This window comes from Mobula birostris, chromosome 18 (assembly GCF_030028105.1).
Source record: "Mobula birostris isolate sMobBir1 chromosome 18, sMobBir1.hap1, whole genome shotgun sequence".
Classification (NCBI taxonomy): Eukaryota; Metazoa; Chordata; class Chondrichthyes; order Myliobatiformes; family Myliobatidae; genus Mobula; species Mobula birostris.
This window is the reverse complement of record NC_092387.1, coordinates 38736888-38761012: the sequence shown is the minus strand read 5'-3', so window position 1 is coordinate 38761012 and position 24125 is coordinate 38736888. Positions and strand designations below refer to the sequence as shown.

At 43.1% G+C, this 24125-nt stretch overlaps 1 protein-coding gene across 2 annotated transcripts in view; it reads right to left on the bottom strand.

Annotated features, from left to right (window-relative positions):
- The window catches only part of LOC140212068 (glutamine--fructose-6-phosphate aminotransferase [isomerizing] 1-like), a 109886-nt gene that overhangs the window by 23929 nt on the left and 61832 nt on the right, over nt 1-24125 (bottom strand). Inside the window, exons 8-12 of one of the 2 annotated variants that reach the window (XM_072282541.1) lie at nt 16065-16144; nt 15427-15538; nt 13124-13287; nt 11776-11871; nt 4378-4475 (exon numbers count right to left, since the gene is read on the bottom strand). In XM_072282541.1, coding sequence (XP_072138642.1) covers nt 4378-4475; nt 11776-11871; nt 13124-13287; nt 15427-15538; nt 16065-16144 — 550 coding nt within the window. The remainder of the gene's footprint in view (nt 1-4377; nt 4476-11775; nt 11872-13123; nt 13288-15426; nt 15539-16064; nt 16145-24125) is intronic. The other variant, XM_072282542.1, reaches the window with a different exon arrangement.

Sequence of the window (24125 nt, the reverse complement as noted above, 5' to 3'; positions counted from 1 at the left end):
ACCTTAAATCTGGTATTGATGGCTGATCTCCTGCACAGACTTGCAGGAAATCATTCAGGTTTAAAAATACTTTGTGCTTGCAAATAATATGACTAGACATGTTCATTTATAAATTATAAAAGGATGGTTGAAGAAGGACGGCAAGACTGGAAGTTGATGAATTACCCAGTCAGGCATGGAAGAATCTCCTTCTCAATTGGCACAGGAAGGGCAGGATGTAGCATAGTTAGCCAATAACAGAGGAGAGCTGGGTCACGTTAAAAAAAAAGCTTTCAAGAATAGGTCTAGCAACACTGTCCAAATTTATAATCTTGGCCTCTGCTGACATTACTCAGTCAAAGATGCAGTGTGATGGTCAAAGGCACTCTTGACTTGCAATTTATCACAATAGGTTCTGATAGGCTCCTAATGGGATCCCTGGGTCGTTGTATATGTGGCTCACCCCTCCTTAGTAAACTGCAGATATACACCTCCTGTGAGACGCAGCAGGTTTCATACAATCATAGAATTGTACAGCACAGAAACGTATTATGTTCTTACCCTTCTGCTCCTTGTGTATGCGAGTACCTGACCAAGTGTCTTATAAATGTTGTAATAGTATCTGCCTCCATTTCCTTCTCTGACAGCTCATTCCAAATATTCACCACACTCTGTGTGGAAAAAATTTACCTCTCAGATCTTGCCTCTTTCTTTAAACTAGTGCCCTTTAGTTTTAGATACCACTGTCCAGGGGAAACGACTTTGACTATCTTCATCTTTCGTAATTTGGTAAATCTCCGTAAGGTCACCTCTCAACTTCCTGCATTCCAAGTAGTACAACTCCTGCCTATGCAATCTCTCCATTCCAGGCAAATCTCTTCTGCACTCTCTCTGCAGCTACCACATCCTTCCTGTAGTGTGACAACCAGGAGCAGTCTAACCAACAACTTGTGCAACTGCAATGAGGTCCCAACTCATATACCCAGTGCCTTGCACAATGAAGGCTTTATCACTGCTCTATCTACCTGTAACACCAAGTCTATAACTCCCTGAATGTGAATACAGCCCTTCAAAAAAGGTTTTTGATGGCTTTTTTTTGGTTTGGTCCAGGCAGTTCATCAGTGCATTAAATTTCTCAAAATGGATTGATATTTTTTCAATGTTCAATGGTTATATTGATGAAGTGTTCTCTTTCTCTCTCTCTCTCTCTCTCTCTCACACACACACACACACACACACACACACAAAGTGAACTTATCATGACAGAAATAAAAACAGAAAATGGTTGAATATTCAGTAGGTTAGTCTGTATCTGTAGAGAAAGAAACAAAATTACTGTCTCAAATTGGAGGAGTTGTGTACAGAAAGGACAGTTGTCAAAGGATGCAGTGGGTCATAGATCAGTTGGAAGTTTGGGAGCAAAAGGGCAGATGATAGTTAATCCAGACAAGTGTAAGGTCTTGCGCTTCAAGGGCCAACCACAAGATGGGTGTGTACAATGAATGTTAAGCACCTAGGAACATTAACATTGAATAGGTCTTGGAGTGCAAGTCCGTAGCCGTCCAAAAGTGGCAACACAAATGGGTAAGAAGGTGAAGAAGGTGTACAATGTGCTTACATTCGTCAGTCCAGGCTTTGGGAATAAAAGTTGGGAAGTCATGTAGAACTCTGGTTAGGCCACATTTGGAGTATTGTGTCAGTTCCTGCCATCAAATTGTATGAAGAATATAGAGGCTTTGGACTGGGTGCAGAAGCAGTATTAGAGAGTATTAACTGAAAAGAGAGGCTGGACAAACTTGGGTTGCTTTCTCTGGGCATTCTCTGAGTGGTGACCTGACAGAACTTTATAAAAGTAAGAGAGGCAGTGAAAGAGTAGGTAGTCAGTGTATTTTTCCCAAGGTGGAAATGGCAAATATGAGAGGGCACTGATTTAAAAGGGGAGGGGGAATGTTTTAGGAGATTTGTGGCCCAAATTTTTCTGATTTTGGTTCCTGGAACACGCTGCCAGGGGTGGTGGTACAAACAGATACGATTGCAATATTTAAGAGACATTGAGAGAGATTTCAGAACAGGCAGGGAACAGAGGGATGCAGACCATGAATACATGGATAGGACTAGTTAAGATTGGCTTCATGGTTATTGCCCACAAGATAGGCCAAAGGACCAATTCGTGTGGAATATTTTTGTGCTTTATGTAAAGGGGAGTTCCTTAATGAATACATCACCAGTGAGAGGGACCTTGATGTTTATGAGCACAGTGTAAAACAGGCTGATATGCTTGAACATTACCATGTTAAGAAAGAGGATGTGCTGGAACTTTAGAAAAACATTAGGATAGACAAGTCCCTGGGGCAAGATAGGATATATCACAGGTTACTACAGAAAGCGAGGGAAGAGATTGCTGCAACTTTGGCGAAGATATTTGAATCCTCACTGGGCACAACAGAAGTATCAGATGATTGGAGGATGGCAAATGTTTTTCTTTCGTTCACAAAAGAGAGAAGGGACAACTACGAGAATTATAGACCAGTGAGCCTTACTTAGTGGTGGGCAAATTGTTGAGGAAGATTCTCAAAGGCAGGATTGATGAGTATTTGAAGAAGTATAGCCTGGTTAGGGATAATCTGCATGGCTTTGTGAGGTACAGGTCATGCCTCACGAGCCTGACAGAATTCTTTGAGGATGTGACAAAGGACATTGATAAAGTGCGGTGGATGTGGAGTATATGGATTTTAGTAAGGTACTTGATCAGATTCCCCATGATAGGCTCGTTCAGAAAGTCAGGAGGCATGAGATCCCGGGATAATTGATTGTGTGGATGCAGAGTTGGCTTACATTTAGAAGGCGGAGGGTGGTAGTAGATGGAGTGTAATCTGTCTGGAGATCGGTGACCAGTGGTGTTCCACAGAGATCTGTTCTAGGACCACTGTTCTTTATGATTTTTTTACAAATGACATAGATGAGGAAGTGGAACGGTGGGTTAGCAAGTTTGTAGATGATGGGAAAGATGATGGAGTAGTGGATAGTGTGGAGGGTTGTTATAGGTTGCAATGGGATGTTGACAGAATGCAGAGTTGAGCTGAGATATAGCAGATGGAATTCAACCCAGCAAAGTGTGCAGTAATTTACTTTGGAAGGTCAAATTTGAGGGCAGAATATAGGGTAATGGCAGGATTCTTGGCAGAGGAACAGAGGGATCTTGGGGTTCCACAAATTTGCTGCACAAGTTGATAGAGCTGTTAAGAAGACATATGCTGTATTGGCCTTTGTTAATCGGGGCATTGAGTTCAAGAACCACGAGGTAATGTTGCAACTCTGTAAAACCCTGGTTAGACCACACTTGGAATATTGTGTGTTCAGTTCTGGTCGCCTCATTATAGAAAGGATGTGCTAGAGAGTGCAGTGGAGATACACCAGGATGCTGCTTGACTAGGGCCATCTCTTACAAAGATAAATTAAGCAAGCTAGGGCTTTTCTCTTTGGAGCAAAAGAGATGGAGGATGAGAGGTGACTTACTAGAGGCGTACAGGATGATTAAGAGGCATAGATTGACTGGATAGCCAGAAACTTTTTCCCCGGGAAGAAACGGCTCAGACAAGAGGGGCATTTCTTTAAGCTGGTTGGAGGAAAGTATAGGGAGGATGTCAGAGGTAAGCTCTTTACACAGAAAGTGGTAGGTGCATGGAACGCCCTGTCAGGGGTGGTGGTGGAGGCAGATACATTAGGACATTTAAGAAACTCTTAGAAAGGTACGTAGCTGATAGAAGAATGGAGGGCCTTGCAGGAAAGAATGGTTGGATTGTTGATGGGCTGAAGGGCCTGTATTGCGCTATATTATTCTATGTTCTAAACTGATGATCTCCCATCTCTCAAGAGTCCAAGTAAGCTTCATGTATTATTAGGAAAGGGAAAATAAGGAGATGCGTCTAATATTTGAATGTCAGCCATGTGAAATGCTAACATTGATTCCCTCCCCACAGATGCTGCCTGACCTGCAGAGTACTTGAGAATTTACTGTTTTTACTTCATACTGCTTTTGTTTGCTTCACACTTTAACCAGCACACTTCCAACACCAGTCACACATCATCAGCTGTGTATACACTTCAGACTTGAACCAGCCCATCACTAACACCAGTCACACTTCATCAACTAACTCTACACTACGAGGGCACGGAGCAAGAAGGCTACACATCCCTGGGCACCTGGGAAATGGGCAGTCAATTGTGGCTCCAAAGCAACATCCACAAAATACATGCAAGACACGCACAGATCAAACAGAAAATGTGCTGTCCTGAAAATAATGCTGTGACTTCATGGGATGGTCATAGTAAAACTTGAATCAGATCTTTTGATACTTGCTCTAAGTTTAAGAATGTTAGACAATAATGAAAACATACCGCCAGTCCAGAATGATAACTCGTTCCACAGGCAATAATTAGCAAACGTCTGCATCTTCTGATTTCTTTAATTGAATCCTTTAATCCACCAAGGATCACTTAAAAAAACAGACAAAAAATTTACAATAATAAGGTTGAGCCAAACATCACGGCTGATCAATTTGCCTGAGGCTACATAAAGTCAGCCAAGTTTACCAGGGCCGGTATATTGGTGAGACCTGATGTAGATTGGGAGACCACTTCACCAAGCACCTATGGGTGCTAGTGCCGAGTCCACGACAAAAAGTGGCATCACCCTGCAGCCACCCATTTCAATTCTTCTTCCTATTCCAGCATGTCAGCCCATGGCCTCCTTTACTGCCGCGATGAAGCCATGCTCAGGTTGGAGGAGCAACACCTTATATTCTGTCTGATTAGCCTCCAACCTGTTGGCGTGAACATTGATTTCTCGAACTTCCAGTAGTTACCCTCCCCGTCCACCTTCTTCACCATTCCATATTCCTGTTTCCCTCTCTCACCTCATCTCCTTACCTGCCCATCACCTCCCTCTGGTACTTCTCCCCCTCTCCTGGTTTCACCTATCACCTGCCACCTTGTACTTCTTCCTCCCCTCCCGCCACCATTTTACTCTGACTTCTCCCCTTCCTTTCCAGTCTCGAAGAAGGTTCTCAGCCCGAAATGTCAACTGTTTACTCGTTTCCATCGGTGTGTGTGTTACTCCAGATTTCCAGCAACAGCAGATTTCATCACATTATTGTTACCAGGGAACTAGGTTGTTAGGGATCTAGTTGTGATGGAATGAAGGGATAGGTAAATAGGGGGGAAAAACAGAGGACAATGATTAACTTGTAATCAGTCACCTTGTATGAGTTTGGACAAGTCAGAAAGAAGCTTTACCCAGCAACTGGTGACGTAGTAGTCACTGTTCTCTAAAGACAGGCAAAGGCTCAAATAAGGAACTATCTGATCTTGCAGAAGCAGCTCAACGTATAGCTAAATATGGGAGGGATAAGGTAACAGCTAGGATGTTCTGGAGAAAAGGGGAAAGGTCCTAATGAGGAACTGGTGGGCTAGCTTTGGCTTAAAATAATTATAACTAACTGACCAATGATTATCTTACATCTAATTGTATCTTAGCATGTGATTGAAATAATTCTAATATTGTCTAAACTTGTAATTGTAAGACCGGTTGTTAAGAGGGGAAATCCCCCACGCGAAGGTCAGGACCCTGAAGTGGGAGTGAGAAAAGGATCAATGTTATAGATTGTGGAGAACTGTGTAATTCGGGGGCAGTTTCTGGACTGGCTCTTTTGGGAGATCAGTCTGTAACTTCCCCCATAGCATGCTATGAGTAGAGAATAAAGTTTTGAAAACAATTACGTGTGTCAGTGCATTTATGGTACAATTGCTATTGCATCGGGTCCGATCGAATACGACAATTTGGCGAGCCAAGCCCGGAGGTCCAAATCGAGGGCCTCGTTAGATGGTGTCAGAGGTCGAATCGGTGGCGGTGACCTGAGGCAGATGGGCTCACAAGGTAAGAGTCACCTTGAACCTCTCTCATTAATTGTCCACCTTGACAATCCCCTCGTCTGGCGGGTAATCCTCTGACGGACCCCCTTCGAAAGCCCGAGCACCACAGTTTAAAAGAGGGGTTAGAGTCCCCAACAAGGTAAGGTAAGGGGTTAGAGTCCCCAACAAAGGTAAGGTAAGGGGTTAGAGTCCCCGACAAAGGTAAGGGGTTAGAGTTCCCAATGAAGTATATGGTGAGGTAAGGGGCAGGAGTCCCCAATGAGGTATTGAGATTCTCAAAGCCTGCCGGTGCTAAACAAATTGGGCAGCGGATCACTGGTAGTAGTCTATTACATTTTTCTTTTGAGTGTGTTACAGCAAATTGGTCAGCAGGTTAGTGGCAGTAACCTATTACATTTGGAGCTGGTGACCATTCCATTGGCGTGGGGGGGCCGGGGCATGCAGACGCAGTAAATTAATCAGCACAGGGCAGAGCAGATGTTTGGCCAAACACAGGGGAAGTGGCTTTCCCCTGCAATTTATCCGGATGCTGTAAATACGTTTTGTGGTATACTTGTGACAATCAGCACCCTGCCTTAGACTGGTTGTTAAGAGGGGAAATCCCACAGGCGAAGATCAGGATTTTGAAGTGGGTGCAGAGAGACACGGCACAAAATTAACGGGAAGTAGGGGTTATAGATTATAAGGTGGTAAAGCCGCACTCTGGAGTATCAGCACCCAGCCTTAGACTGGTTGTTAAGAGGGGAAATCCCCCACGCGAAGGTCAGGACCCTGAAGTGGGAGTGAGAAAAGGAGGCAGCTGACCCACCCGATTAGGGAGCACGGGGCAAACGTTAGATAAGTCTGTAAATAACAGGCCATTGTTTAAACTTTGTAAAGATGACCCAGAGAGAGAGAATGATTACCGAACGTTATCGGCATGCCTAAATAAGAAATTGGGGAGTGAAATTTGGCCTCTGGGTGGGACATGGGATTTAGATAACTGTCTAAAGGCAGAAGAAGCAATCTGGAAGCGTAATACCAGACAAAAATGGAAGGTTTTAATGTCCAATTGGAGAAAAAAATGGCCAAGGAATTAAGTAACAAATCTAACAAATTAGTTGGGAGCATAACGCACGTCGCTGAGGAATTAGTGTATGTGACAGTGAAGGAAATTCGAAACCGTGGGAGGTATTAAAAGGATTGTGTGAGGATCACGATAAGAATAAGGAAGAACAGGATATATAAAAAAAAGGAGATAGGTGGGCTAAGGATAGACGGAAGAATGATGATGAAGCCAGCAAAAGTAAAACTGAGGTAGCTCTTGACCTGTCTGGACTGCCCATGCTCTTTAATGATAATGAGATTGAGGAGGAGGAGGTATGGCATATCCCCGTTAAACCTCCTACAGGCCATACTCCTCCCCGAAAAATTAGCCATTATTAAATGTTTGGCTCATCTAAAGGATGAATCTGTAGTGAATAAAAGCAATAACAGGGCCGATTTGGCAGCTAAACAGGCTGCGCAAGAAGGGACTCCTATAGTTTTAACTGCAGGACGATTGGCCTTCACCCTGACTAAAACACCACGAGCGTCGGGCACTCCAGACAGGGCTACAGTTCAAAAGCTTCAGGGGGACACCCCTGATTCAGAGAAACAACTTTGGAAGACACACAGATGTATGCATTCGGTGTCCACGGGCCTCTGGCATACTCCAGTTGACCAACTTTGCATTCCTAATACATTGCTGCCTACGTTGCTCGATTGCTTGCATACGGACACCCACTTTGGCAAGGGGAGAATGAGTAATATTTTGCTCTGAACATGGTGGCACCCCAGGCTGGAGGAAGCTGCTGCAGCAAAAAATACAAGCCTGTTTGATTTGCCAAAAGACAAGCGCGGGAAAGGGAGTAAAGTGTGCCCCAGGGAAAACCCCCTTGCCAAGTGGTCCTTTTGAATGTATTCAGCTTGATTTTATCGAACTACCGCGCGTAAAATGTTATAAGTATTGTTTAGTGATTGTGGATGTGTTCAGAAAATGGATTGAAGCCTTTCCGACCACCAATAATAAAGCTTCTACGGTGGTAAGGTTGTTGCTTACAGAAATTACACCAAGATTCGGAGTACCCAGACAAATAAGTTTGGATAATGGCCCCCACTTTGTAGGAAATATAAATAAAGAACTATGTGAGGTGCTGCACATCGAACAGCAGTTTCATTCCACTTACCGCCCGAAGGCTGCAGGAGGAGGGGAACGGGCCAACGGCACCCTGAAAAACGAGCTGTCTAAGTTAATGTCCAAAACCGGACTGAGTTGGCTGAAGGTCCTTCCGCTGGCTTTATACCATATGAGAATTACCCCACATTCCACTACAGCGGTATCTGCAGCTGAAATTGTTTATGGGCGTCCTGGAATGACCCCGTGGGACGCTGACATGCAGCTTCCCACCCAAATTGATCTAAATGTTATGGGGGACGAATTGCAGAATTACTTTCGCCAACTAACATCCTCTCTAAAGTTTCTTCACTCCCAGGTGCAGAATACCCTGAAGGAACCTGGAGACCAGGAAAAGGTGTGGCCAGAGTTGAAAATTGGAGATTCAGTACTGATCCGGGTTGGGGAGCGTCCCAAGCTTAGACCCCAGTGGAAAGGGCCATTCCAGATACTCCTGCAAACACCAACAGCCTTTAGGGTTCAAGGGCACAGCCGCTGGATCCACCCGAGTGATTGCAAACAATGGGCTCCGCAGGTGGACTAAAGACTGTTATTGAACTTTTTGCTATTATGATTGCCCCCATGGCACTAAGCCTGAAGGACAATTTACTTTATAAAGCTCACATGCGTCTGCATGGTAACCGTACTGCATGTTATCCTTTGGTAAAATCTGTAGATGCATTGTTTGTCGCTAACCCATCAGGGCTAAATTGGGCAGAAAATGACTTAATACTGGTGGATAGATCAGGGGCAGGATGTAAAGGGACCAGGGGAAAGTTTAAAAGGGGGGGTCAGGGGTAAGTGTCTTTGGAGAGTAGGGGATGAGAATGTGGGTGCATTGGGAATTATCCCTTCTGTTTTGTGGGTGAAGGGGAGGGGTGCGTCCTTGCCAGGGTACCCCAGGAGATACCTTGCCTTCAGAAAACTTGCCTGGACCGCCGATGTAAGATAAGCCAGGGAATATTCTCTCGCGAATGTATCCACGAACTATGCGTGCCCCTCTCTAAGGGAACTCAGTATGTGTGTGGATATTGCAATGGGACTTATGTGTCGGCAGGTTCAGAGACTTTTGAGTACTCCTCCCTATATCTACAGAAGCACTTGTGGTAATAAAATAGTGAGTTACACAAATACTTGCTACAGGGCCAAGAGAGGATATGTGTTATTGTTTAGTGGCACCTATACTACAGCTACCAACACTCTGCCTAACCTCTTTGCAGTAGGAACGATCGGACCACTTTCTGTTCCCTGCCCCCAGGCTGCCCACGTTCAACGGCGACTGACAGCTCGAGCCGCGAGTAAAGAATCCTGTGCTGACTGGAGGAGTCCCGTTACTCTGGGCTATGGGTTCCTGAGTGCTCTCTCTCTAGGGAGTTCGGCAGGAACCATGGCCACGATGAACCGCAACTACATCATTTGTAGGCTGGCGGCACTGGGGAACAGTACGATGGAAGGTCTGGAGGCTGTTAACAGAGAATTGGTGGAGTTGCAACTTTACGCACAGCAGACCAGGTATGCTGTGGATTATCAGTTGGCCCAACAGGAAGGGGTGTGCGCAATAGTCGGAGACAAATGTATCACCATGTCACTGACGAATCATACGTGACCCATGCCATTCAGTCTATTAAGAAACAATTGGATGATTTCAGGCAGCGTTCAGGGAAGGGGGATGGCTGGTTAGGATGGTTGCAGGGAGGATCATGGGGGTCTTATTTGCTGCATGGGCTGATAATTCTCATTGTTATAATTATTGCTTGCTGTGTGATAATGACCTGCCTGAATGGTGGCTGCCGACTTTGCATGGAGAGACTGATGCTGCTTTGCTCAGTCCCTGTTTGATTGTTTATCATAAAGTGATAAAAAGGGGGGAATGATGGAATGAAGGGATAGGTAAATAGGGGGAAAAACAGAGGACAATGATTAACTTATAATCAATCACCTTGTAAGCGCCTTAGCTTACTGCTTTGGACAAGTTTGGACAAGTCAGTAAGAAGCTTTACCCAGCAACTGGTGACGTACTGGTCATTGTTCTCTAAAGACAGGCAAAGGCTCAAATAAGGAACTATCTGATCTTGCAGAAGCAGCTCAAGGTATAGCTAAATATGGGAGGGATGAGATAACAGCTAGAATGTTCTGGAGAAAAGGGGAAGAGGACCTGATGGGCTAGCTTTGGCTTAAAATAATTATAACTAACTGACCAATGATTATCTTACATCTAATTGTATCTTAGCATGTGACTGAAATGATTCTAATATTGTCTAAACTTGTAATCGTAAGATTTCCTACTACCTGATCAATGTTATAGATAGTGGATAACTGTGTAATTCAGGGGCAGTTTCTGGACTGGCTCTTTTGGGAGATCAGTCTGTAACTTCCCCCATAGCATGCTATGAGTAGAGAATAAAGGTTTGAAAAGAATTACGTGTGTCAGTGTATTTGTGGTACAATTGCTATTGCATCGGGTCCGATCGAGTACGACAGGTGGAGCTGGCTAGGGCTTTACTCTTTGGAGAGAAGGAGGATGAGAGAAGACATGATAGAGGTGTACAAGATAATAAGAGGAATAGATAGAGTGGGCAGCCAGTGCCTCTTCCCCAGGGCACCACTGCTCAATACAAGAGGACATGGCTTTAAGTTAAGGGGTGGGAAGTTCAAGGGGGATATTAGAGGAAGGTTTTTTACTCAGAAAGTGGTTGGTGCATGGAATATATTGCCTGAGTCAGTGGTGAAGGCAGATACAATAGTGAAATTTAAGAGACTACTAGACAGGTATATGGAGGAATTTAAGGTGGGGGATTTTATGGAAGGCGGGGGTTCAAGGGTCGGCAGAGCATAGTGGGCCGAAGGGCCTGTACTGTGCTGTACTATTCTATGTTTCCGATCATCTTCAGGAAGAAAGTAATCTAATACCATGCCTACACTTCACTAGACATCCTTACAAGGCAAGTCTTGATCAGCATGGAAGAGTTTGTCCAAAGGGCCTGCCTCTGTATTAATACTCTACGAATCTAGATCACAGCAATAGGAGAATTAACTGCTGCGTCACGAAAATCATGGAACTTTCTCAGACTTCACACCCAGAAATACCTGTTATCTGGGAATTAAAAGATCATATTGCCACCAACTAAACACAACTGTGAACTGACCTGGTCTGCAGTACAACCCCGAATACAAATAATGGTGTTAGTCTGGGAATTGGGTTGGACTGTCCCCAACCAATAGCCCAGCAGTAATGGGCCGAAGTGTGGTACATGCCTCCCCCTCCCCCCTCCACTGGAAGGTGGCCTGATTGGTGGAGTGGCTTGCTGACATAGCCAGCTCCAACCAGATGCTTCCAATTAATTCCCTCACCACTCATTTGGGAGATGGAATCAACCCCGCACCCGCACCCCGCCCCCCCCAGCTTACATCTAGTTTGAAGGCCTTTGACAGGCAGTAATCTGTTAAAGATCATAAGGATATTCTGGAGACAGCTCCCAGAATGTGTCCCACCTCACAAGACCCCTCTTGGGCAAGGTATTAGTTCAACTGACCCTACCTATCCATGCAGCTCCCCCTCTTCACATCCCGACTAATTCCCAGGAATTTCCAGGCTTTATCGAGGCAATAAATGGCAGCATTTCCAAAGAGTTGGATATTGAAAAGATGAGTTCATAGAACAGAGTTAATACCGGTGTTGTGTTCGAAATTGACTCGCCCTCTCATTGTGTTCACCACTGATTCTGGCTGCTCAAAGATTTCTTTCTGCATAAAGGAACTGTAGCTTCCTGTGGAAAGGTCAGGCAGAATCATAACATGAGCATCATTTCATACAGAAAAGATCAGATGTTTCTGTCAAGAAGGTAAAAAAGTCCTAGAGCTATGCTTGTAATAATTCATCAAACATTCACAAAGGTTCATGTTAGCTAATAGCTAATCAGTACCTAACATGAATTTTTGCTGTAAAAATAGTTTTAACATTATTGTTTACCCATTTTAAGGTACACTTACAAGTTCAGCTTCAGGGCAAGGCAACCTACAGTTGATTGTGGTAGGGAACTAAAGCTCACCAAATCTCACAATACGGTAAAATTCTGATCATTCGGCATCCAATTGTTCAGAAATTCTGATAATCTGGCTTTTGGTGCATTCACTCATCCAGAACACAAGCCAGAGATCCACAGTGTACAGCCATAGACGGGGATGTGGACTGTGATCCAGAGCGGGGCTCAAGGTTTCAAACACAGGAAGATAACTACCGACCGGTAGGGTGGCACAAAAGTGGCAGATGGAACTGAGTCCAGAGGAATGTGAGGTGATGTATTTTGGGGAGGTAAGCAAGATGAAGTGATGATAGTTGGATGCCATTAACCTTGTGCCCAGGAATCTCTTAAAACGAGCCAGACAGGTAGATATGCTGGTTAAGTTGGCACATAGAACACCTGCCAATTTCAGCCGACGCAGGGCTTGAAAGAGTAGACAGATCATGTTAAAACTGCACAAAACACTTGTTAGGTCACAGTTACAGGACTGTGGACATTTCCGATCACTACACTGCAAAAAAAGATGTAAAAAGCTGTAAAAAAAAAATGTAAAAAGATGTAAAAACTTAACTGGTGCAACAGAAACAGAGAATTCAATGGGTCAGGCCATTTCTATGGGAAGACAAACCCCAGGCTCACATCTGAACTGACAAAGGGTCTCCAACCTGAAACATTGACTCTTTCCCTCGATACAGCCTGACCTGCTGAGTATTTCTGGTATTTTCTGTTTCTGTTTCAGATTTACAGCATCTGCAGCTGTCGAGGAGTTGAGGCAATATTTTTCTAACCCTCTAGAGGTGGGACTCTGAACCCAAAACCCCACCTTAACTCTCACAATTAAAGATATCTGAACAAGCTCTTTGAGAGTGCTAACCAACCATATAGATAGAGTTGGATGTCGCAGTACCAACCAGCTTTACTTATGGCCTCCACACACACAATGGGCTGAATAGATGACTTCCCCACTTTAAGACGGTGCGTTCACATGCGTCCTTACCCTTCATCATCTGTTGCAGCTCCACCTGCAGTATCTGAATACCACGTGCCGGGTGGTCGCTTGCGGTGCGCTCGACCCGGTGAATCGAGAGACAGCCATCCACCACTGCCGCCACATCATCATCCTCCAGGAAAATCGCTCGGTTCGTGTGTTCGACGATCGCACTGCAAAATGAATCAAAATAATGATGTCCCGCCAAAAAAAATCACCACCGTCATCTAAGAAACATATAAATGAGGCCACTAAAAAACATGGATCATTTGCTCAGAAAGTCTGTGATACCACAGACTTTCCTCTCCACTTCTCACTATCACGAGCACTCCCAACTTCTAGCACTGATAAAACAACTGTAAATAATTACATTCAATATATTAATGTCTGTAGTATTTGGTTTTAATCCTCTTTATTAACAAAAAGCTAATCTTATTATTTACAGTATCACTTCTTGTGTGCCCTCTTTAACATTATCACCACTTACAGACACTCTGCTTTCATGGTGTTGGTTTCAGCGTGGTTCCAGAATTGTGAGTTCCATTCCTGGGAGCTGAACTAACACTGGTTATGATATCTCAATGAGAATAAGGAGCATTGGTACAACCAGTCTTAAATTTCAGTCAGGGATACGCAAAAAAAAAAGGAAGAGGAACAACTTTTTAATTATTTGCTGCTGGTCAGCTACTAGTATCCAGATACAATTAGTTCAGGAATTCCAATCCCACAGTTCCCGATACTTTTCAGTAATGACTGCGCGGCTCCTGCCCACTATCCCTATCCCACTCCTGCTATCTTCCCTCCCAGTATCCTGTACTCACTATGCTCCCTTCTAGTGCTCCAGGATTCCGAAATATCTCCTCTCAACTGTTCATCGCAATCCCATACTCACTCTAGGTGTCCCAATCCCATCTGTACCCTACTCTCCCTTTTCTAAGATCCCTCACCATTTCTGTGATTCATCTAAAAGCAATATTCTCAGGTTGACCAATTGACATCCCTGTTACATTTAAGCTTCACCATCCTAATGAAGACTTTGTTAACCACATACCAATTGCCGGTAGATATCCATGCAAATCATTAACTGAGCCCAATTTAGCTGCCTTTCCTAACAACCATTTGTTGATCCCATGTTAGAATCAGTCTTAGATGTCAGACAGGGATACTCAAAACATCCTTATCTGAAAGCTAAAAGGAAGACAATCTAATTTCAAGCTATATTTCAAGTACTGCCAACACATACTGTAAATAAAGCCAATCTCCAGTTGGAAATACTGGAGTCTCTGAGCTATTTAACCATCCATCAACTACAAAGGAACCCAAGCCTTCAGTCCAAAATTAGACAGAAGCCTCATAACTACAAATACCTTTAGCTGAACAGCAGCTGAACTCTAATGTTCCTCATATGTTGTTTTTGTAACGTTAGCAGGCCAATCTTTACTTTGGCAGATTACAATACACATGTAAGGCTGAGATATTCCTACCCTAGTGAATGGAATGAGAAATGATGGACAAAGTTGTACTAAAAGTTATCCAACTCCGTAACACTTAGGAGACTTTCTGAATTAATGAACATCATTACTCAGTTTGTACTCACGTTTAATAAGATGTTACACAGTAGCATATAAAACTTTTCAATAAACCCTGTGAGTTTAAAATTCAAAGTACATTTATCATCGAAGTATGTTAACGTTATACAACTTTGAGATTCACCTCCTTATAGGCAGCCACAAAACAAAGAAACCTAAAATAAACCGTGCAAACAATGAAAGTAAGCAAATAGCAATTAGAACAAAAGTGAGTCTGTAGACACGAAGCCTGAAGCAGCCGGTGCAGGGCACAGCCTCGACCAGCACAGAGTTGAGTGCAGGAAATGTGGGGAACAGGACACCAGGGAGCCAGGTGGTGAATCAAAGGAATAACTAGATGTCAGATTATCTAACTTTTACTGTATTCAATTTCCAGCTGCCACAAGTCACTCACTCTGCACTTTGCCACAAATGTAAATTAATAAAATACCCAGTGATTTCTTTCCTTTGCTGACTTCTAGTGGAACTTCAGTTTTACAAGTTTGCCATCTTAAAGCAGTCAGAAAGGACATGCCTCACTAACTACGTTATTCTGGTGACACAAAAATGGGATATGTGAGCAATGCTCAAAGAGTTGGCAAATGTTTAAGTTCAAATGGAAATCTACAAGAATGAGCTGAAACATTTCACCTACAAGAAAATATATGTTACCTCTGATTTTACAGACTTCACTCCCATACAATGGACACAAGAGAATTAGCATAATAAAATGTAACTATTCACCTGGCATCTGACGCAAAGTAGTACTCCACTGACTTTTCTTCCCCAACAGGGTACAAAGAGGTAGAAGCATCGATGCGAGGCAGTGGACAGCTCATCTTTAATTCTTTACCTGCTAAAAGCATTCAAAAATCTAATTACTCAGGAGAGACTGGCATTTGTATCATCCCCACCAGCCCCTTGCCAATGGAAGCTCTGAACCAAAGGACAAACACAGATTGATGGGCACTGGATTGATGTACAGCAAGAAGTCTTTATTTAGACCCAATAAAAACAAGATGGGGAGATCCTACAGTAGTCCTAATCAGCTATTTAGCCAACACCAAACAGCCTCTGTGACCATTTTATTCATATTCTGAATTCAATTTGTGCCTCAGATCACCATTAAAAATACATTCACTGAAACGCATTTGGTTGATATTCCCAGTGTAAACTATTTTACTTTGCCCATCCGAACCAAGTTGGTGAGACAATTCATGATAAAATTGTATCCCTGGCCCCCAGGATCTAATAGGTTTGAGCATAGTATATTAAATAAAGCCTTGCAGTATTATGATGAGAAATACAGTCTTTGTAGATAATTCGTGTCTCATTTCACACAATGAATGAACTCCTTTACCCTTAGATCCAGTGTTACTTACATGTCCGATACAGAACTGGTATGTGATCTGTCGAAAGTTTATGGTTACTTCTCACACCGATCATCAGAGGACTTCCCCGTCTAGATATTTTTTAAAAAATCAGCACTATGTATTTAATCAGTATTTAAAAACACTTTCAAAGATGTTGATGTTAAGAAAGGGAAAATATACTTCATAAACCTGGGAAATGACACTGCTCCAAATTACATTGTAAAGGAAGGACGATGACCAGTTCTCTCCCTTACAATGCAGGGACACGGAGAACCCAATTCCTGCATAGCAAAGAGAGAGCTGATCAAGTAATTTGTTTTTATGAGATTCTCAAAGAAAAATGTGGACTATGACATTGGACAAACTCCTAAGTCTTCTTAGGATTATGACACCTTCCTGTAGGGTTAGCAACTAGAGGGTAGAGTTGGAGGTGGAGGAGCATTTTCTGGATATCACAAAACCATTATCCTTTATTCAAAGTCTGCAGGAAAATTTGAAGCTGCAATCTTCTTCCACAGCTCCAACATGTTCCAATATGGTGAAAGAGCTTTGATTTCTGTTCTCCTCGACTTACTTAGAAACATTATAACTAGGACACAATTCAAAGGTACAAAGGTTCATTTTATTATCAAAGTATGTACGCAGAATACAACTCTGAGATTTGTCTTCTCCAGATAGCCATGAAATGCAGGAAAGTCATGAAATTCATGAAATTCATTGAAAGAAACAACGTCAATGCCACCCCCCCCCCCACCGCATGAAAAAGAAAAAGAAACAAAACTTGCAAAACCCAAACCCCCCAACCCCTCCCTCACACATCACCCACCTGGACATGGCAGCTAAAAAATCAAATCCCTAACCCCCAAGCCCCTCCCTTGCAAAAAAAAGCAACTCAAAAATTAAATATCCAATATTAAATAAACTGCACAATATTCCAGGAAGGGTCTCACCAATGTCTCATACAGCTATAACATGATGCCCTAACTCCCTTGTTCTCAAAAGGCCCTCAGTCTTCTGATGGCAATATTGATCAGCCAGGAATGAAGGGCATCGAGAGCAACATACACAAAATACTGGAGGAATGTGACAATTCAGGCAACATCTATGGAGGGGAATAAACAGTTGATATTTCAGGCCGAGAAGAGTATCGGCTAAAAATATCGATGCTTATTCCCCTCTAAAGATGCTGTCTGACTTACTGTGTTCCTCCAGCAATTTTTGTGTATCGCTTAAGATTTTCATCATCTGCAGAATCTCTTGATCCTATAAAGGGCGTCTAAGGGGCTGGAATGGCATGAAATAGGGGAGTTAATGCTGGGTTTTTGAAATCTTTGGAAGACACGGTCTCACAGTGCAGGAACGTCAGAAACTGGAAGGCCAGCAATGTGGGAATAGAATGCAGGGAGTTCCAATGTTGGTGCTGGATGGTCTGTGCGCAGGGAATTTCATACCTGCCTGGTTGGGATTGGCAGAATTGTCTCAAGTGCTATAGTTTTCATATTTCTTTGGATACAATCACAGCAGATCACAAAATTCAAACAAGTATTATATGGCATCTCTATTGAATGAATTTATTTGTGTCTACTTGAGAAAGACCGAAAACAAATAACATGACTGTCAGACTTGCGGGTCACTCAACTCCACATCCAATTATTTCCCTAAGACTAAAAGACACTGGGGCAGAACTAGGCCATTCAGCCGATTGTGTCTGGTCCATCATTTGATCATGGCAGATTTATTTTCTGTCTCAACCCCTTTCTCCCCATAACCTTTGATCTAATCAAGAACCTATCAACCTCTGCTTTAAATATGGACTTGTCCTCCACAGCCATCGGTGGCAATGAATTCCACAGGTTCACCACCCTCGGGCTAAAGAAATTCACCCTCTTCTCTGTTCCAAAGGGGCGTCCTATTCTGAAGTTGTCCCCTCTGGTCCTAGGATCTTCCAGTATTGGAAACATCCTCTCCACATCCACTCTATCTAGGTCTTCCACTATTCGGTAGGTTTCAGTGAGATTGCCCAAATGAGATATCAAAATTAATCTGCAAGTCAACGTTTGTGTTTACCTTTGGGCATTTTGTGAAGAGTTGGCAGAGTCTACTTTGGATGGGAACAAAGAGTCAAGATTCCAGATCCAGATGTCAAGAGAGAGAAGGCAGTTGAATGGGGTTGAGAGGGATAATACATCAGCCACAATAGAATGGTGTAGCAGACTCGATTGTCAGTGGCCTAATTCTGCTCTTATGTCTTATGATTCTACTCATCCTCTTGTACATTTAGCATAATTACATCAATTCTAGTTGGCCAAACTTCGGGCAATGCAGTTACTGAGTGGACTGTTGAAGAAGAGCAGTCGTTTTTGATAACAATTCCTAACAATGTGGTCCTGCCAGAGAGCGGACCATTTCAGCAATAAAGAGGACACAGACAAATATGGCTGTCAGTCATGGCTCAGTTGGTACCTACTTCTTTACGGAAGTTGCAGGCTCAAGCCACAGTTAAAAACTTGACTACCAGAGGTTGCTCCAGTGTCAGTAGTGCGTGTTTTGGATAAGACATTAAGATGTTCAGTATCCACTTGGATTTGCACAAGGTTCTGTGGTACTATTTTGAAAATAAACAGGAGAATTGCTCCCACTCTGTGTCAAAATATCCCCCAGTCAATACATTGAAGAAGATTATCGGGTCATTAATCCAACACTATTCATGGGATGTTACTGTTTACAATAGTGACTGCACTATTATGATCCACTTCACCACAGGCTCCTTTGAAATTCATACCCTCATCACCTGGCCCATTCACTTCCTAACTTGGTGTGAACTATGTGTGACTCCTGCCACAAAGCAAAACTGGACCAGATTAGAATGCATTAGATATGGAACGAGGTGTTGACAGAGTATAGATTCAAAGGATGGGGCTGATCCTGGATGTTTCACTTGGAGCACAAGGATTATGGGACCACGGATCAACTTTATTCACTGTATACATTCACCCACATTCAGAATTTGCTGTAGTGTGTTAAAAGGGTGTGACTTGCAATAGAAAAATAACAACATTCAACAAGTATAACAAATAAAGAATAAAAAAAAATTAGAGGTTAAAGTACAGATATGGAATAAAATATGCATAAATCCTTAAATACTAGCAAGTATTTACAATGTAAACATTATAAGCTCTAAAGTGTTTACAGTACAGTGCAGTGACTAGAGAGGGGCGGGAATGATACCTAGAATGGTTGATCAGATTAACCGCCTAGGGGAAGAAACTTTGAAGATGGTGTTAAATTTTTGTCTGAAGAGCTTGATAGCACTTTCCAGAAGCATGCTTTTAGTAAAGGCAGTTTGCACTGTCCACAATTCTCTGTATATTTAAATTTTCATTTCTGGCAGTCAGCCCCAATACAAAATCCACTAAACAAGTAGTTTTATGCAGCAGAGAGGGCCTCAAGATGGCTGTGGCTCAAAACAGGGGAGCCATGGAGTCATAAGTAGCTAGCCATCTGGACACAAGCTGGGGTCTGATCAGCCCCGGCTGGGTCACCTGGAGGAGGTTGTATGATGTTGAAAGACCCGAAACACCCGATGATTCCAGGAACATCACTGAAGATGTGTCCCGAAGCATCAATAGATGTATGTACACAGCTATAAGCTTCCAACTGGCCAATTTTCAAATGCTTGTGGTACTGAAGTCTAGTCAACTCAACAGTGCTGTTGCAAAAATTTCTCAATATCCCAGTTAAAACTCATCTTTTCTCCCAACTACGAAGTCAGAAGCAGCCCTCTTGCCGACAATAGTGATGTATAATTAGCTTCCTCATGTCTCAGATGTAGAAGCAATTTCTGCCAGTTTCCAGTGTGATAAGTTCAATGTCAGACGTCGGCCATCTCCAGAACAAAGGCCACCATTCAGCGGAACTACCACTGCCATGTACCTGACTCTCAGCACCCCGAAGGCCACCAGTATGTGGAAATCTCTTCCACTGCTGTAACCAACCACCATCTACTGTGTACATCTAAAGGAGGTTTATAGAACATAAACGTTACAGCACAATACAAGTCCTTTGGCCTACGATGTAATGCCAACCTTTTAACGTACTCTAAAATGAAACTAACCCTTCCCTCCCACACAGCCCCCCGTTTTTCTATCATCCATGTGCCTTCCTAAGAGTTTCTTCAATACCCCTAATGTATTTGCCTCCACCACCACCCCTGGAAGGGCATTCCATGCACCCACCACTCTGTGTGAAACAGAACATAATTAAAAGCCCGGAGCAGTAGGTGCCCATAATATGCTGCCAAGGGAGATAGCAGGACAGATATAACAGCATTGTTTCAGAGACAGACAGGTGAGGACAGAAGAATTAAGGGATGTAGACCATGTGCAGTTTAACATTGCGATCATGGTTGACATACACCATTGGCTGAAGGGTCTGTTCCTATACAGGATTGTTCAAAGTTCTATGTCCTATGATGAACTCCTATAGCTTTGTTTTGTTCTAGTCGTGTTCTTTCTTGTAAAAATCATATTCAATTATGCTTAACTTGTTTTTCTTATGAATACTACTTACCTAATGCTACGCGCTGCAAGTAAGCTATACATCACAGCTATGCATAGATGCAGTTGTGCATATGCTAATAAACTCAACTTTGATGGAAATTTTCCAGTTAACAACCCCTGCCACCCAGAGAGACAAGGACAGAGGTGCAAGGGAGCACCACCAACTGCGTCGTTTCTCTGACCTGTTCAGCAGACAGTTTGGACACTGAACCTCCATTCCTGTCTCAACCCTGGTGAAACCATGAACACATGCCAACCTTCCAGCCCTGTGCAAGCAAATTCACCACATGGGCTGCAGATGTTCAAACAGATTCACCACTTTCTTTTGAAAGGCAAGGAAGTGCTGGTCTCGGCATGCCAAGGAGAAAACATTGTGAATTCCATTAAGTGGCTGTACCAAATAGCCGAAGTTTCATGAAAATAGTTATAAAGGTATAAAAAAAGACAGACTACTGTTTAACTGAGTAAAAATTATGTATTCAAATGAAATACAGTACAAATTAGAACATTACTATAGTACTATAAAACAGTAGTTTTAATTCTATTGTAGTTCCTAATAGTTATTGGTGGAGTATTTACTCAATGTACGCTGCCGTGTATGGGGTGTCCAAGGAAGTATAGCAACTCTGGTGAAGGGGCTTGTCAAGTCATTCTGGGGCAACTCACTCAACTTTGGTTCCCACCAGACACTCAGCTCTCAGCTGTGGCTTCAAGTAGATGTTTGCCACACCCCGATACACCGCTTCGACAGGTGGGCTAAACCAGATAAAGGCAGCTGGCAGGGCCTCATATTCCTGTGAAATAGGGACATACCTGTCCGAGCACGTGAAGTCAGCTCTGGCGGACCGAGATCAGCAGCGTGATCCAGCAGCCAGGAAGGTGGTTCTGTAGCGCATCATGGAGAACAAACGGCATAATAAGGCACAGAAGAATTCATGGTTATCCATTGTAACATAGGAAGATCCTAATTTGTGACGACTAAAACAGGATCCAGACTTCTGAGGTCGAGAGAGTGGAACTGTCCCAGTACATACATCAAAGTTGCTGGTGAATGCAACAGGCCAGGCAGCATCTCTAGGAAGGGGCACAGTTGACATTTCAGGCCGAGACTCTTCGTCAGGACTGCTGCGTTCACCAGCAACTTTGATGGGTGTTGCTTGAATTTCCAGTATCTGCAAAATTCCTCGTGTTTGCTGTCCCAGTACAATGGCTTTTCCATTTTAAAAACTCTCCCACACATGTTTCACTGTCATCATTGGATACAATGGACAACCAACACACTGCTGTGCTCTTTTGGTTCACTGCAACTGAATAAAATTGGCCCAGGCACCTAATGCAGATAATAGATTGCTTTCAATGACTGCATCCCCCACATCTTCATTTTCATTGTAACATTCAAGATGATTGCCGATACCTTCAAATTCTTACTAGCTCCTAACTTGCTGAAATACTGAAATCGTTTCATTTGCTCTCCCAGATGTTTCTGGCATCTCCAAGCCTGAATGCTTGAAACCGCCGTGAGCAAGACAATTCTAAATTGTCTTATATTGCTTATTTCTCACCAACTATCTGTGACAAAAAAAATGCTGATATTTGAACACAAGCACATGCAAATTATGCTATTTAAATTCAGTTCCCTCTAAGCACGGTGTAGTGTCTGACAGCCACACAAGTTCACCTGACCTACGCTAGTTAGAAACTATTCAGCAACAGTCTCCTGTCTCGATTAGGTGGCACAGTGTCCCAAGTAAACAAAGAGAATTCCCACTATTTTCTCCATTAGTTTTGTTCTTCCAAATAAGCAGCTGCCCTGATCAACCGATGGACCAATTAACTAGAATTCACCATGCACAGTTATTTAAAAATTTAAACTATCTTTTTAATTCTAGATGCTGGTTGTGAAATAAAGGCAAAATCTTTGGAACACTTTGGTTGAAGAGCTAAGATATGAAGCACACACTGGAGGGATGGGGAACTTCAGGTTGCTAAAAGGTTTACATTGAAAGCTGAGTAAAATTATAAAAATAACTCAACAGCTTCCTGTTAGTGATCACATTACTCTGAAGCTTCATTGAGCAAAGCCTGCAGATTTCAGTGGAGTGGCTTTTGGAGACCAGTTTATTTTACCCATTCCCACCCAGCATAAATATACACATCAACTACAGAGTAAACAGAGAATCACTAGTTTAGTGAGATTTGTAGGATGGCAACTCTGCTAAAATTCCTGTGGATTTGCTGACAGATGTACTCATTTGCCAGGAATAGTCATCTTTTAATATATTTCTCCATCCAACCTTCTTGCAGTTTTGACTGGGAGGTGATGTGTCCTGGAGTCTGAGGTCACAAAACTGGTACCTCATAGCTATTGTGAATGAATTCCTGACATTCTTGTCGGTGTCTTAATCCCAAGGAATAGCATCTATGAAAGCAATGCACAGCTTATACTTTCACAAGAAACTAGAAGACTTCATCACCTGGGAACTGAATTGGTTCTTGGATCTGTGAGAACGCTGACCTAAAAACCTGTCCAGAGAACTTCCATTGGCATCAGACCTGGCTGCCTTTTACAAGGCGGTGCACTATCCACATGCAGCCATGAAGGTTTAATTTATCATTAAGCCTTTATTTTGCCTGATGTAAACTGCAATCTTTTGGGGTTAAGGAGAATTTCTTTGGGGGGGGGGAGGAGGAAGGCTGAGTGTGGTAGCTATTTCCTAGTATAGGGTCAGATGATTGCAATCTTGAAATGTCTGACGAGTGAAACTTTCAACAGAGGAGGTGAGAGAGGGAATAGGGAGGGAGCACAAAGGGTACACAAGCCCAGGGTTGGAGAAATTTTTCAGATGGTTGTAGGGTATAGGGGAAGTGTTTTGAAAGACGGAGATATGGGAACATGAGGGAGAGGTTTTTTTTTGAAAATGTGTGCTACTGGGCTGGGAGGTAATGCAGAACTGTGAATAGGACTGCACACAAGGAACTAAACCAGGAGATTTGGAAGAGCTACAGGCTATGGAGGGAGGCTGACCAACAGACAGTGTTCGTCAGGGGTGATGGAAGTAGAATTGGAGTCTCATCCCTGCCAGAACTTCCTTCCTGTCCATTAGAATAGAGTTCATGGACACCAAGACTTAACTCTGTGTGCCATTCCTGTCATTTCATCTGATAGGGCAGCATTTCTGGTGCCCAGCTAACAGTTATGGCCATAACCATGGTCACCACCGAGAACAATCCCCCAAAAGCCCAGCATTGCAGCTTGAGTATTTTGAAGCTCGCCGATTCTGAACAGGCAAGTACCAAACTCCCATGCAGAACCAACATTGAAACTCCCTGCATTCTATTCCCAGATTGCTGGCCTTCCAGTTCCTGACCTTCCTGCACTGTGAGACTGAGTCTTCCAAAGTGCTCAACAACCCAGCATTAACTTCCCATTCTCATGCCAGTCCAACCCCTAGATGCTCTTCATAGACACAAGAGATTCTGCAGATGATGAAAATCTTAAGCAATACACACT